Source organism: Saccostrea cucullata, unplaced genomic scaffold (assembly GCF_032062105.1).
Source record: "Saccostrea cucullata isolate Sc308-1 unplaced genomic scaffold, CSIRO_AGI_Scuc_v1 ctg4019, whole genome shotgun sequence".
Classification (NCBI taxonomy): Eukaryota; Metazoa; Mollusca; class Bivalvia; order Ostreida; family Ostreidae; genus Saccostrea; species Saccostrea cuccullata.
This window is the reverse complement of record NW_026932016.1, coordinates 18722-35911: the sequence shown is the minus strand read 5'-3', so window position 1 is coordinate 35911 and position 17190 is coordinate 18722. Positions and strand designations below refer to the sequence as shown.

The window sequence follows — 17190 nt, the reverse complement described above, 5'->3', positions numbered from 1 at the left end:
ATAGTGTATATTTTAAATTGGCCAAATTATGACTCGTTGGGTAGGATGGTGTCATAATAGGTATTACAAGGTGTAACAACCTGTTAAAGAACAACATGTTCAACGCTACCCAGGTGAGCAATATAGTCCATGGGGGCATAGGAATATATATGAAAAATAATTAAAAGTCGTACAGTTAGGGAAGCCACTAATGACCAAATTTATATTGAAGCATTCCCAGGTGGTGTAAATACAAATATGTTCAATTCATGACACCGTGGGTGGGGATGGTGGGGCCACAGAGTTACCTAAATGGTTTAGACTGTTTTATCGAGGGATTAATCATATAAAGTATAAAATTAAAACGAAAAAAGAATGGATTCCAGGAAGGGATTATATGTACATGTAAATATTAGTATATAGGTCCCCGGAGAAAGTTTCCGCTATGAGTTTATTATATTACCCCCCGCTTGGTATATAGTAAGCGGTATTTTTCGCCCGTCTGTAAGTACGTCCGTCCGTCTGTTACGTTTTGGGGTTACAATCTTTTATCTGCAACTCCTCTCATACCACTGAAGGAAATTTAATGAAACTTTCACAGAATCCTTATTACATATTGCCATTATTGTGCACCTCCTACAGAGCTGCCAACCCTTACGATTTTGGCGTAAGGCGTACGAAATCAGCGTCTAAAATACGCCTTACGATTTCTCTCTATATTCTTCCGATTTCAGTTTTTCTCGTTCAAAGTTTATAATACCGGTATTTTCATAGCTGACAGTCAATAGTTTCTACAATTCTAATATATTCATAATTCTTACAACGCTTGTTTTATCATCGTTTCGGTTTTAGAAGGCCGATCACATTAATGTCAATGTTTTAAAGTATAAACAAAATGGAAACATGCCCTAGATAACATGTCCATTTACAAAACATCTTCAGCGGCAGGGGACCTAGGTGGCCCCTAGAGCCCGCCTTACTATTTGTCATTTCAGAATGTTGGCAGCTCTGCTCCTATTTTACTTTTTGATCTGACATATAGGCCTATGTTTTGAATTTTCTGGAGCAAAACATGGAGTCTGCCATTATATTCATATGGGAGGCGGGGGTATCATTTAGTGAGCTCATTGCTCACAGTGCCTCTATTTCAAATATTGTAAGGCTTGCTGCGACAGGGAACAGGCGTACACATGCATTTATGCACAACACCCCTCCCCCCACCCACCCCATTTTGTTTGTCAAATGTATATTGAGACTTTCTTACGTTAAAACATAAATATATACGGAATTCTGCTAATCTTTTCTCTCGTTTCTAAGGAAGTACATGTACTAGATGTATATACTTTTGGCTATTTAATAAAATCTCATTCAGCATAACCATAGCAGTTTAAATAAATATGTTTCTTCATGAGATTTTTTTCTTATTCTTGGTAATTTTTTTTTATCTTCAGTATATTATTTTTCTGCAATGCGTCTAGAAAGCACAACAATCATATCAATAAGTTGATAACTATCCACAAACATCCGAAGTATATAGCGTACGACTTGTCGTGACCCGATTATTTGACCTATTTGCAGTGTTTACTTTTGGCATCTCAATAAACTGCGCAGTTAACAAAGACGCAGAGAAACCTGCAAAGCTTGTTCATCAGAATAGAACAACACAGTTAGAATAAACTACAAAGAAAATTATAGAAAGTGCCTGTACATCTGTCTGTCATCGTAAGTTTTTCCAGAGTGCTTGTTAAATAACGGGGTTTATAATCAAAAGTTGTCATTGTCTATATATAATTTACACGCCATTTTGATGTAAGGAGACTGGAAGGGTGATGTGCAGATTGTATGCGTGGTACAGTGGCAGAGTAATATAACCAGCAAAGATGGAACGACGCCGATATATCATTTTATAGTAATAAATAAAAAATCGAATCTTAAATTGACACTGATCCTGTTGTTTATTTGAAATAAATCACAGTGCAAGACTGTTAGTGTTATCAGGCCGTTATTCTGGTTGGGACCAATCGCCAAGTAGTCCGTTTGGGATATAATATCCCAAATGGGCTACGAATGTACAGTGCAAAAATTGTTTTTTTTAATGTTGGCAATGAATATAAATCTGCATCAGAACATTTAAAAAAGGAATAACTTTTATTAAGCAAGTTTTTCTGAGACCCTACCGTTTATTAGATTGATCCCCATAAAGTTAAGAAATTCCGAGGGAATGATCTCCAAAACAAATGACATACAGGAAAATTTGTCAACCAAGATTCCTTTTTAAGTGTTCTGATCACAGACACTTGTTTCTATAATATTTCCATTTCTAATTTTTTTCTCTGTGATAACTTTGAAAGTTTTTGGAGTATATTCTTGATAATTCTGCCGGCATGTAAATTAGGCAGGTCGATAGGTCAGCAGCTAAGGAGACCTAATACGCATGCAAATCTCATGCGCACCTGTCTCTGTGTCTGATGCTAAGGAAGCCAAATATGCATGTAAATCTCGTGCGACTGCCTTTGTGTTTGACACCAGTGGGGAGGACTGTTGAAATTGGCATGGAAGTCCTCGTGTAATTTAAATCGATTAGTCTACATTCTTAATGTCTAAGTATAAAATTTTAATTCACAATGAAATGGAAATATAAGGAATCACTGTTTAGTTTTGAGAGTATGCCAGGGACATCATCAATAGTGGAAAACATGGGATAATTTTAGCATAACGGGCTTTGCCCGTTATGCAAATTATCCCACGTTTCCCACTATTGTTGATGCCCTGGCATACTCTCAAAACTAGACAGTGATTCCTTATATAAATTCGTGACCCAAAGTATAATAATGAAGCATGGCATCTAACTCTGATTAATACAGAGTAACCCCTGTTCCTTAGAATCGCGCTCATTTATCCTTTCAGAGGAAATGCATGGATAAACTGTTTATACGTACCGGTATGTCTTCTACAATAATTAATCTACACAACTATATTTGACATTATTTTCTTTTTTCTCCATAATTAGCTTCAAAACTCTGCTTGCTGGGTGGAAAGTGAAATTCGTCCATAGAATGCTATGTTCTAGTCTCCCGCAAATAATTAGACCTCAAATTTGATTGGCTAAAGATCTGTTTCTAAAATTACATCAAAAAAACATCGTAGTGTTTTTATGAAAAATAAGACACTATGAAATTTTATTTACTCAATGCTATACTTCAAATCTGGAATTGAATTTTTAAGCCTATGCATTGTTTTATTTTTATCTTTGCCCTAGATTTGCACATACCGTTTTATGGTTTAGTTAAACTTTTCCACTCGTTGAGTTTTGACGCTGTTTACGGAGATTAAAGAAAATAAACACAAGCAAGCCATATATGGTTGTATACTGTGTAGATAAATTATCATAAATGTCATAGGTATAAACAGTTAGCAACTGCCTTTTCTCTGAAAGTGTAAATGAGTGTGATTCTAAGGGAAGGAGTAATTATACTTAATTATAATTGTAATTATACTCTCGCAAACAAAGCTTAAAGGGGGGGGGGGGGTATATTGGAATCGGCTTGTCGGTTTATCCGTCCGTCTGTAGACGAGATTTTGTCCAGACTTTTTCTCAGAAACTCTTATTATTTACCATGTGTAGGTGTGCACCTGGTATTTTCACCAAGATTAGATGATTTCTGTGCATTTTACAGGCATTTTTTTGTTTTTACTTATGTTGTTTTGTTTGGCTCATAACAAGAAAACTATTAGACTTACAATCATCAAACTTTGCGAATTTATGCATTTTGGCTAGAAGGTGTGTCATAACCTATTAAGGTCACCATGACCTTTAATTAAAGTGAAGTTTAAAAAAACCCTATTTTTTACAATTGAATTACACAATCCCAAAATTGTAAGAGTAGTGCATTATCCCTATTTAAAACATATTAAATAAAGAAAGTATTTCTTTATATACTTTACAGCAATCCATAACATATTATTTTATAAGACAAAATCTACCTCCCCCAAGGGTATAATTATCAAGCACTGGTCAAGGAGAATTTTGATAACAGAAAATTGCATGTCAAATTAGAGAGAAAATAATTAGTTTAGTGTAAGGAGTTAACTGGTAGAATCTCTCTCTGATCAAGCAGCTATCTGCCTCTGGAACTGGGCTAAGGAATCAGCCTTAAATAGTTTTAGTGACTAGCCTTACTTATTTAATGAATTTGAGAAAAAGCAACTTCAAACTAATTAGCCACTAAATTGATATTGTATAATAAACTATGAAATTGAAAAAAAAAAACTGAATTGATATTGTATGTTATAATTAAACCAACTATACTGTGTGTATGTTGGAAGGGGGGGTTTATTGGAATTAACATGCCCATTCTCCATATGAATTTCAGACTGAAACTTTTAGTCTGATATATTTATATTTCCAATGTCTTTGTCCGAGATAAAATTACCAATTGTAAATGTAATTGATTTCCACATGAATGTTTTGGCGCGGTTCCAAAAAAAATCACGTGCAGGGCGGGACAACACATAGGGAGAAGCAGGCATGAAGCCCGTGGATTGGCGGAATCAAAGCATGTAACTGTCAGATTTTTGAATTCATGAAGATGATCAATGGATTGGCTTGTGTGATAATTTTATGCATGAACGCCTTCGATGTTATGCAAATTATCACACAAGCCAATCCATTGATCACTTCATGAATTCGAAAAATAAGACAGTTATTCCTTAAATCAAATCCAAATGAATAAATTGCAAGTATTTAGAAAAAAATTACAAATCTAACAATCATGCAGGAACCTTATTCAAAATGATGTATCAAGATTACACAATTTTTTTCAGTATAAATCTTTGTAACAAAGTTATACAAAATCTTTGTTTTAGATTTAATTTCGGAATGAAACATGCAATTATGCATTTTGATTGCAATACAAAGGAGAAAGTTAAGATCCATTCATCTCTTGATAGTAATCTTAGTGGAAATGCATCCTGTCAAAGATTAAATAAGGAGTTCTACATAGGGAAGCTAGCTGTCTCAATCATTTCCGTTAGAGCATATATCTGATCAAGCAGTTTTTATAAGCTCACCTTAGCTGAAAGCTCAAGTGAGCTTATCTGATCACATTTTGTTTGGCGTCCGTCTAGCTGTCTGTCCGTCTGTCTGTAAACTTTTCACATTTTCGACTTCTTATCAAGAACCTCTGGGCCAATTTCAACCAAACTTGCCACAAAGTATCCTTGGGTGAAGGGGATTCAAGTTTGTCCAAATGAAGGGCCATGCCCTCATTCAAGGGGAGATAATTGGGAATTAATGAAAATTTGGTGGCATTTTAAAAATCTTCTTTTCAAGAACCACTGTGACAGGAAAGATGAAATTTATGGGGAAATATCTTCAGGTAGTGTAGATTCAAGTTTGTTCAAATCATTACGCCCGGGGGTAGGGCGGGGCCAAAATGGCTGACCAAACTTTTACATAGAAATATATAGGAAAATTCTTTAAAAATCTTCTTCTCAAGAATGATAAAGCCATAATTCATTATATTTATAAGGAAGCATGTTCAGGTAGTGTAGATTCAAATTTATTCAAATCATTACCCCCAGGGGTAGGGCGGGGCCAAAATGGCCGACCAAAGTTTTACATAGAAATATATAGGAAAATTCTTTAAAAATCTTCTTCTCAAGAATGACAAAGCCATAATTCATCATATTTATATGGAAGCATGTTCAGGGTAGTGTAGATTCAAGTTTGTTCAAATCATGACCCCCCGGGGTAGGGAGGGGCCAAAATGGCCGACCAAAGTTTTACATAGAAATATATTGGAAAATTCTATAAAAATCTTGTTCTCAAGAATGACAAAGCCATAATTGATCATATTTATATGGAAGCATGCTCAGGTAGTGTAGATTCAAGTTTGTTCAAATCATGACCCCCCGGGGTAGGGCGGGGCCAAAATGGTCGACCAAACTCTTCTATAGAAATATATAGGAAAATTCTTTAAAAATCATCTTCTCAAGAATGACAAAGCCATAATTCATCATATTTATATGGAAATGTTCAGGTAGTGTAGATTCAAGTTTGTTCAAATCATGACCCCCTGGGGGTAGGAAGGGGCCAAAATGGCCGACCAAAGTTTTATATTGAAATATATAGGAAAATTCTTTAAAAATCTACTTCTCAAGAATGACAAAGCCATAATTCATCATATTTATATGGAAGCATGCTCAGGTAGTTTAGATTCAAGTTTGTTCAAATCATGACCCCCAAGGGTAGGGCGGTGCCAAATTGGCCGACCAAAGTTGTACATAGAAATCTATAGGAAAATTCTTTAAAAATCTTCTTCTAAAAAATGACAAAGCCATAATTCATCATATTTATATGGAAACATGTTCAGGTAGTGTAGATTTAAGTTTTTTTCAAATCATGATCCCCTGGGGGTAGGGCGGGGCCAAAATGGCCAACCAAAATTTTACATATAAATAATAATTAATATATAGGAAAATTCTTTAGAAATGGATGTTTTGTAGATGGCAAAGAGAAAGAAAATCTGTACAAGACAGAGAAGGCTGAAAGACAAGCTGAGAAAAAGAGAAAAGAGGCAGAAGCCTGGGGGAATTCTGGTAGATGAAGTGTCAGTACCACTGGAGTCTGCTGTTCCTTGCGGAACAGTAGATGGAGTTGTTTCAGCTCCTCCCGGTAATTTTCCGGGGCTTGGTTCGATGGGGTATCCACCTAAAGAGGGAAAACCCCTGGCCAGGGTGCAGGCCTCACCTCGAGTGAAAATGCATTCACCTGCCCCGAGGTTGCCATCTCCTCGGGGAAGTCGTCTGTTTGTCCATAACGAGGGCAAGGCACCGTCCACTGACTCCCCACCGTGGGTTTGTGCTCCACCGAGGGCACCTGGATCGGACATAGTGCATATGTCTGGTCCAGCAGGACAGGCGCAGCTGGATACCTCCAGGGCGGAGGAGACCAGTAGAATATCAAAAGATGAGGGCACTTCTAACGAATATGAAAACGGAAATTGAAAGTAATATCAAAGGAAATCTGAATGATAAACCTGATATTGTAGAATGTATAAGCAAAGAAAGAGATATGTTTGAGACTGAAGAAAGTATGACTGATTTCATAGATGATACCGAGATCAGAGAGTCAAGTGATAAAACTGAAGATAAGGCTGGAATTAAAAATATCTTTGAAAGTTGGGTCGGTAATTTTAACAGCAGCTTTGAAAATGCATTCTAAAATTTAATAGAAAATTACATTTATAAATAAGAAAAGTACCTGTAAACAAAATTGCTAAGTGTCATACATATGCCGTTTAAAGCAAAATTCATGATTAATTCACAACTGTAATTTAGATGAACTTGTGAAATATCTCACGCCAGAGTACGTTTATATAAATCGAATATAAATATAAATCGAATGACGAAAGACAAGATTCTCAAATTCGCAAAGACTGGACATCCGAGTATATTTTTACAAACCTTCAATCATCCTTCAATCATCCTCCAGTGCTTATAGACAGTCAGTGTACTTCTTTGAGGGCTATGAGATTTACAGTGGTTCTAGAGCATTTTGCTTTGGAGTTAAGACGTAAGTAGCTATTTTCAAGTCGCAGGTTTAAATACTAATGAGGAACGTTGAGAACGGTCCTTCAAAAGGGACCATAAAAAACTTGTCCAGTGTCGCAGAAGATGCTGGCTCAAAAAGATCCCACTGCTTATTGGCAAAAAAGTGCGTACTACGTTTAAATTTTGGAGTAATGGGGAAATGTTCAAATGTCGTCCCAACAAATCTCAAAGGGATTAAAAGCAAAGGAACATAGATGATTATTTGATCAAAACTCAAATTAAATAAAATGCAGTGAAATTGAATGATGTGTTCATAAGGTGAACCCCTCATCTGCTCATGAGGCTGGCCTTTTCATGTATTACGTACCTGAAATTCAACAGACAGATTTGTTTGTTCGTTGTTTACCCTCCTTTCTGTAAATTTGTTCACTCACATGGAGACGCCAAGACACCCCCGAACCGATCTTAATTAGTCGTGGTATATTTTATTATCAAATGATCTTAATTAGTCATGGTAAATTAAGGGACCAATATACTATATATAGGTATATAGGTCCCTGGTATATTTTATTATCGAATTATTTCAAGAGTGAAGAATTCTAGTTAGCTAAAGGCATAAGACTGAGACATCGCCGTTGTTTTATAAAGAACTACTTCTCTATAATCACATCTGGACGCTATTTTGTTGCCATCAAATGCTTCAAAATTACAGTAGAACAATGTCGACCGTTCTGATAGAAAATTAAAAACTGATTTTGATGAAATTGTAGTTTATAAAACTTGGTTGACAAAAAAAAAAATTTTTTGAATCATATTATTTAAAAAATCTTTCCAGTCGGCGCGTTTTAGTTGGGTCGGTCGCGTTAGGGGAAACAAAGGTATTTTTTATTTTGGCCTAACAGAGAAATCAAGGGAACAAGCGAGAGTAACATTTTTAGGAAGTTGATTATGGGATGTTGGAATATAAAAGATGTATATGAACAAAGTGATCAGAATGAAAGTTGTAGTGTGCTGGATGAGGGAAATAATGATCCGAAAGGAAGAAGTCTGTCCACTGTATCTGTCCAGGGCTCTTTCCATCAAGCTGATCCTATGTTTGGTGACACTGCAGGAACTCAATGTGTAGCAAATTGTTTATCAGGTTTAGCTTATAATCTTCTGAAAAGTGCAAAATTATGGCAAACAGCTGATGTCAACAAAGTTTTAGTGAATGGAGATGAACTTTACACACACCTGCAGAACTGTTCTTCAATTACAAGTAGATATTTGTTAGTAGAAGAGTTACCACAGTATTTTGAATGCTACAACAATACATTTGACTTTACTGTGAAAGTCTCGGTACCCAGTTTAATTAGCTTGTCAGAGGAGGAGCCATGTTATGAAGATTTTAATGCTTATCCTCTTTATGAAGCTCTCCAGATGGCACTTACAGAAGCAGATGGATGTTTTGTGTGTTTCGGAGGAAATACCCTTTTAATTGGGAGAACTACTGATGAATTTTTTATATTTGATTCACATGCACGATGCGCTCGTGGATACCTTAGTGTAAGAGGAAAGAGTACAAGAATTTTGTTGAAGGATGTTCAGCACGTGTACTTTCATCTTAAGTCTCTGGCTCTCTCAATGGGATTTTTAAGAACTGTTGAATGTGAATTAACTGGTGTGTTGTGTTCACTGAAGCATTTTGCTATTGCAAAATTTGAGAAGGTTGAGGGTAATATAGAATTTTCAGAAGCATTCATAAATTCAAGACAAGGTATTATAATGTCAGATCAATCAAACGAAGAAAATCATAGATATTCAAGAGGATTAAAAGGATCAAAGCAGGACAGCTTATTGTCAGATCAGTCAGAGATATCAGAGACACATGAGGTTATTTTTATGGGTGAGGAAATCAAACAACACAATTTTATTCCTTTGTCTAAACAGAAACAGGGGCAGTTGAGCAAAGAGTTAGGATTGTCATATTTTGCTTCTAGATATGAAGAGGTAGCAGTGACTGTGAAAGGCATGGATATGCCTACCAAGTGTAAGGAAATAAAAGCAGATGGAAATTGTTTTTTCAGGGCAATATCATTCAGTCTGACAAACTCGGAGAACGATCACCAACTTGTACGAGAAGCTGTTTGTCAACATTTGTTGAAACATGAAACAAAATTTCAGCACTTGATGAGGTCTGAGGGATCTTTAAGGTCTTACTTGCTTTCCAGTAAAATGTCAGAAGATGGTGTATGGGCCACTGAATTGGAGATTCATGCCATGTCGCATCTGTTGAATGTTGACATTTATACTTATTCAGACAGGAAATGGATTTGTTTTAGTGGGGAAGTGCCGAATCCTGAAGTCGTTGATCAGAAGGAGGCCATTTATTTATACCACAGACAACAGAATCATTATGATGTTGTTTTATGTGTTTCAGCAATTCCATCAGAAAAGGAATCAGTCAGACAATCCAGGTCTTGCAAGAGAGAGTATAACCTGCGCAGAGGAAATCGACTTCGAATGAAAGTAAAGCGAGATACACTTGAATTGAAAGGACAATTAAATTCAAATGAAATTCGCAAAGACAAATTGAGGAAAAAGTACAGGGAAAATATGGATTTTCGGAATAAAATTATTGAACAAAGGAGAGAAATGTACTCAGATGCAGACTTCAAGTTAAAAGTACAAGTGAGGAACAGAGACCGATATCGTGCTTTAGATTCAGAACACAGAGAAGAAGTTAAAAGGGCAAGTAGAAGAAGAAGTAAACAAAATTACACTGACTTCAATCACAGTGATGAAAAGAAGAGGAAAAATGTAAGGAGATACAAGTTTGATATCCAGCACAGAGAACAGGTGAAAGAAAAAAACAGGGGAAAGTACTGGGCAGACTGTGAATATCAGGAAAATATGAAGAAAGCAAGTAGTGAGAAGTACAAGACGGATCTGACACATCAAGAAAATTTGAAGAAAGCCAGTACTGAGAAGTACAGAGCAGATCTGAAACATCAGGAAAATGTTAAGAAGTACAGTATGAAGAAGTACAAGACAGATCTGAGACATAAGGAAAATGTTAAGAAGGCCAGTACAGAGAAGTACAAGACAAACATAAAACACCAGCAACAAGTTAAGAAAAGAAGCATTGAAAAGTATAAAATGGATTTCGAACACAAGACTAAAGTAAAACAGGGGGCCTTGAAAAAGTACAAAGAAGATAAAACTTACAGGATGAAAAATAAAGCTGCTCATGTTCAAAGATATAGTTCAAATGAATCTTTTAAAGCAAGTAAGCAAGAAAGAGTTGCGATGAGGTATCGGACTGATACTAAAGTTCAATTAGAAGTGAAGAAACGTAGTAAGGATAGTTATTATTCATCTTCAGATGTAAAAAAGAAGAAAAAAGAGAAAGTAAGACAAGAAAGAAGACTGAAGCAGAAGAACTTGGAGCAGGAAGAGGAAGTTATCAGATTGTTTAAGGAAAATGCTAAAGAAGGCCCAGATTATGCTTGTACTTGCTGTCATAGGCTATTGTTCAAAAATCAAGTTCAAGCTTGTGAACATCTTATGTATGAGAAAAGTGAATCAGCAAGAACTATTTCTGACATCTGTTTGTTAGATAAGTATTTGCATGAGTGTTCTGAATCTTGTCCAGAAGCATGTACCAAATCATCATTATGGATTTGTTACACTTGTCACAGGAAAATAATGAGTGGCAAAGCACCAGCTGAGGCTGCAGTTAACGGTTTGATTCTGGAAGATATTCCACCAGAACTGACTCGGTTAAACAGTTTGGAGCAGCATTTAATTGCAATGCACATACCATTTATGAAGGTTATGGCTCTTCCCCATGGTGGGCAAAAAAATGTTCATGGACCTGTGATTTGTGTGCCTGCAGATATGAAAAAGACCATCAGTTTACCAAGGAATGAAGATGAGAACTTGTTGCTACGTGTGAAATTAAAAAGGAAATTGAATTACAAAGGTTACTTTGAATATCAATTTGTTAATACAAACCATGTCATGTCAGCCTTATCATACTTAAAAGAAAAGAATCAGTGGTACAAGGATTTAAAAATCAAATCGTCCTTGACAGAAGATTTGGAAAATCATGAAGAAATGACAGAAGATACTAATGATAATGGGGAAATTGATGAAGAAATGGTTGCATATGATACATGTTTACAACCTGTTGATGTTGCACAGGAAGTTTTAGACCATTATTTTGATGATGTGTACAACATAGCACCAAGTGAAGGAAGAAATCCTGTTCGAATATTACAGGAACCTGGCAATGAAGCTAAGGCATTTCCATGTCATTTCCCAAGTGGTCGTTTCTCCTGGAATGAGGAAAGATCAGAAAAATTATCACTCTCCAGGTATTTCAATAATAGGCTAATGAATGCAGATGACAGGTTTGCAAAGGACACCAATTACATTTTTTTCAGCCAGTACATGTCTGAATTAAATCAAGTGATTGAAAAAACCCAAATTTCACTTAGGAAATCACTATCAAAATGTACCAGTGGAAAACCTATTACGATAAATATGCTGCAAGACCCAACAACTCTCTCTAGTTTGTTGAGGAATGATGATGCCTTAAGATTTATGCAGCCAATAAGGGGAACTCCAGCTTATTGGTCAAGTACTCAAAAAGACATTTTTGCCATGCTGCGACAATTAGGAATCCCAACTTGGTTTTGTTCGTTTTCTGCAGCGGAGTACAGATGGAATGATGCTGTTAAAGCTATATTGCAACAGCAGAATGATAACAGAGAACCTGATGAGATGGAGTGGTCAGAGAAAAATGAAGTTTTAAGATGCAATCCAGTCACGGTGGCTAGAATGTTTGAACACAGATTTCAAATATTTCACAAGGAGGTCATTCTTTCCCCAGCAAAACCAATTGGAAAAGTGTTAGACTTTTTTCAAAGAGTTGAGTTTCAGCAGAGGGGATCACCCCATATGCATTGTTTATTTTGGGTTGAAAGTGCACCTAATATTGAATCCGATGGAGAAGAAGCTGTGTGTGACTTCATTGACAGATATGTGACATGTGCTGTACCTTCAGATAATGATGACCCAGAATTAAGAAGAAGTGTATTAGAGGTACAGCAACACAGCAAGAAACATTCAAAATCTTGTAAAAAGAAGGGTACAGAGTGTAGGTTTAATTTCCCGAGGCCACCCTCTCAAAAGACCTTTATTACAAGCACTCAAGAACAAGAAAACTCAGAGGAGTGTGGAAAAGAAACAAATATAAACAAAAGTTATGCAAAAGAGATATTACTAAGTGTTTGGGATAAGGTACAGAACGAAGGTGAAAGATTCAAAACAGCAGAAGAATTATTTGATGATCTATCACTAACACAGGAACTGTACGAAGATGCCTACAACATGTTATCGACAAAACGATCAGTTGTACTTGAACGCTGCCCGAATGAGGTGTGGACGAACCAATATAACAGATGCCTGTTGAAGTCGTGGGATGCTAATATGGACATACAGTTTGTTCTGGACCCGTTCAGCTGTATTGTTTATATAATATCCTATATATCAAAGTCAGAAAGGGAAATGGGTATGTTACTCAAACAAACAAAGTTGGAGGCTGAAGAGGGAAATTCTGATGCCAGACAGACGATGAAGAAAATTGGTTCAGCTTACTTGCATCACAGAGAAGTAAGTGCACAAGAAGCTGTGTACAGAGTATGTAACTTAAAGATGAAAGAATGCTCTAGGAAAGTTGTGTTTGTGCCTGTAGGCGACAACCCGGTTCGCTTAAGTAAACCGCTATCAGTGCTTAAGAAGAAAGCATCAAAGGATGAAGAGATAAGTGTTGAGGAAGAAGATGAGGAGGATGAAGTTTGGATGACAAACATTATTGAACGTTACATGAACCGACCGGATAAACCAATTTTCCATGAAATGTGCCTCGCCGAATTTTGTTCAGAATTTAGAGTGCTTGCGAAGTCTCAAGTTCCTAAGAAAAAAAATGAAAATGTGTTTGAATTACAGAATGGAAAGGGTTATGTGCAACGAAGAACAAGAACACAGCCTGCTGTTGTGAGATATCCCAGGTTCAATGTTGAGAAAATGCCAGAGAAATATCATCAGTCTCTCTTGCAACTTTTCCTTCCCTATTGGACAGAGGCGCAGTTGAAACCACCAGGATTTGAATTATATGTGGATTTTTATGAGACTGGTTATGTGAAAATTTCTGGCAGAAAAAGAAATGAATCCGTGAAATCAGTTGTGGATTTCAATCATTCACGTTATGCAAAAAATGAAGATCTTATTGAAAATGCTCAGGAGGCATATGAGATGAATGGTGAACCAGAGGATGCATGGTCACGAATATGCCCAGAGACAGAGGTTCTTAGAAGGGAGGGTATAGCACAGAGAAAGGAGAGTACAATGCTACAGGAGGAAAATATAGATATCATACCGGATATCGAAAATGAGACACATAATGCGGATGTCATGTATCATGTTCACCAAAATACAGTTTCAAGAGAGGAAATGCAATCTGTTCTTCAAAATTTGAATGAAACACAGAGTGAAATATTTTACTTGGTGCGCGAGTGGTGTTTAGGTAAGATTGCAGGGGAAAAAGCTGAACCCCTACATTTATTCATTACTGGAGGTGCAGGAACTGGTAAAAGTCATCTCATAAAAGCCATTCATTATGAAGCATCACGTTTGCTTTCACGAATAATGACTGAACCAGATAGTGTATCCGTGCTTCTCGCAGCGTTCACAGGAACAGCGGCTTTCAACATTGGCGGAAATACACTTCACCACTTATTTTCATTAACAAAGTATCTTCCCCTCCCTTATGAACCACTTGGAGAACAAAGTCTCAGTGAATTGAGAGTAAAGATAGGAGATCTTCAGATCCTAATCATTGATGAGATATCAATGGTATATAAAAGGCTACTTTACTACATACATGAGAGGCTGGTGCAGATTAAGAAGTGCAAAGAGCCATTTGGAGGGGTTTGTGTTATTGCTGTTGGGGACTTTTACCAGCTTCCTCCCGTTAAGCAGCGGAAAGATGAGAGACTTTACAAAGAAAATATGAGTTATCCCATGGACTACTGGCATGAGTTATTTAAGGTCATTGAATTAAAAGGGATAATGAGACAAAAAGAAGATTTGTCTTTTGCTGAGGTTCTTAATTCTCTACGTGTAAGAGAGAGAGATGAACCGTTGACACAGCCGCAAAAAGCTATGTTAGAAGACTGTATCAGAGAAGGCCCAGAGGACGTTCTTCATGTTTTTTCTACTAATGAAGAAGTTAACACATTCAATTTGTCAATGCTGAAGAAATCCTGTGAAGATTTACTGGAAATTGAGGCCCAAGATTACAAAAAGGACAAGACATCGGGAAAACTGATACCGAAAAACAAGCCCATGACACAAACAAAAAGTGATGGTCTTCCAAGTTCGCTCTTATTGTCAGTCCATGCAAGGGTAATGCTAACAAGAAATTGCAATGTGGAGGATGGTCTCGTTAATGGAGTAATGGGGCATATTTGTCAGTTTTCTTTGGTAGAAAACAGTGATAGAGTTGTAAGAGCTATAGGAGTTATTTTTGATAATAAGGAAGTTGGGAAGAAGTCAGGGCAAAAGACAAGGGATGGGAATCTAGTGTTCATAGAAAGAGTACAGGAAGAGATGAAGGAAAAGGCAAGTACAGTGGTAAGACACCAATTTCCAATTCGGTTGTCATGGGCATGCACGGCTCATAAGGTGCAAGGGATGACCACTAAGAAAGCTGTAGTGAATTTAGATAAAGTTTTTGCCCCAGGTCAAGCATACGTTGCATTGTCAAGGGTTACATCAAAGACCGGCTTATTTATCGATACAGGCGATTCATCTCGATTACAGAAAAATATCTATGCTGATCCAGAGGTAAAGTCAGCATTAAATGAAATGCCGAAAGTTACTTTTAGTGACACTTCACAAGCTTTACTCTCTGGTGGAAAGAAAGTAGTTCTGCATAACACACAGAGCTTGGACAGTCATTTTAAAGACCTACAAAATGATGCAAGGTTGAAAAAGGCTGAAATCATATTCTTAACGGAGACATGGTTAAGATCTAGGGAAAACACAGAAAAATATGCACTGGAAGGGTTTCGGTTTCATCATCTACCTAGAAGGGAAGCGTATGAGGAAAGCATTGTGTCAAATCAAAGTTTATGCATGTCAAAGGGTGGAGGTGTTGGGCTGTACTTAAAACATGGGAAGGATTACAATACTGTTTTAATGACCCATATGAATATTGAAGGAATAGCAGTGAAAATAATCGAGGAAGATATTTTGTTGCTGTGTGTATATCGCCCATGCAAGGAAAAAATGACTTCATTCCTGCACAATCTTCAGAATGTTCTGGACTACTTGAAAACAAATGACCACAAAAGTATCATCATGGGTGATTTCAATGACGATGCAAAAGTCAATGGCCCAATTCAAAGGTTTATGAGAAATCAAAATTTCAGACAACTTGTATCCTTTAGCACAACAGAAGGGGGAACAATACTGGATCACATCTATGTTTCCAATTTAAGACGGATTGAGGTTCTTCGATTATCCACATATTACAGTTATCATGATGCTATACTTCTAAAATTCTTAGACTTTTAAAGGAACACAATGTTTAGAAGTCAGACAGAACGTAACAAACTAGCCTTTGTTCACACACCAACGAGAGACGTTTGTGTCCACTGATAATGGTTTATTGACTGTTTTATAATGAAATTTTATCATGTTTGTAGTTTTTTTAGTCCTTAGCTGTAGTCATTGGAAAAGGTTTAGAACAAAGCATGAAATTATTGTACAAAATCATCAATCATCAAAAAAGTCATAAAAATCTTGATTCACCTGTATAGTTTAAGATTGTAAATATCCTCGTATATATATGTGAAATAAGAAACATTTTATATAATACATAGTTTTAGTGATCCTTAAGAAAACCACAATAGCAGTTAAAGAATACATGTATATGTATTTCTGTTCATTTTCTTTTCAAGTGTGATTTTATTGCCCAAGATGAATTTTAAATCATAATTATTTGTATAATAGAAGAAAAAGAAATTTCATATCAAAAGAAAATGCTAGAATATGGTATTGTGTAAATCAAGAATTGATAATAATGATGCAAATGTACTGTGCCGGCTGGAATTCTTGATTTAGAGTACATTTAAACCTTCAAAATAGATGGATTTAATAATTAGCTGGTTTTGAAAATAAGCCACCAATTTCTTGCATTGAAATTACTCAAATATAAGCCTGTTTTGAAAATAAGCCAGTCATTACAATGCCATTTAGGAAAGATGTTAAACTAAAAAATGTTTCTTTTTTTAAAGCTTGACCCTAAGCTTAAATTATCTATTTTAACTTTTTCCTTGCAGTAAGAAAACGTCTATAGCAGTCCTTATTGCTTAAAAGGAATTAAAGACTCAATGTTTTAAAAATATACTGGATAATTAAATACTTGAACAATGATATATCTTTTACATAATGTACTTGCATATTTTTTTTTTGTAGATAATAAGCCGCGAGAAACGGTGGAACAAGTAGTTCTTTTACTATATATCAATTATGATTTATTGTATTGGTAATTAGTTGTGTTTTCACTATTGATGAAATGTTCTGATTGATTTACCCTTTTTTTGT

General features: G+C 36.1%; 1 protein-coding gene across 1 annotated transcript; it reads left to right on the top strand.

The window, feature by feature from the left end:
* Positions 1-8481: 8481 nt before the first annotated feature.
* Positions 8482-16158, top strand: LOC134234263 (uncharacterized). Its single transcript, XM_062716314.1, has one exon. It carries the CDS (start codon positions 8482-8484, stop codon positions 16156-16158), a length of 7677 nt encoding a protein of 2558 aa, XP_062572298.1.
* The last annotated feature ends 1032 nt before the right edge of the window (positions 16159-17190 follow it).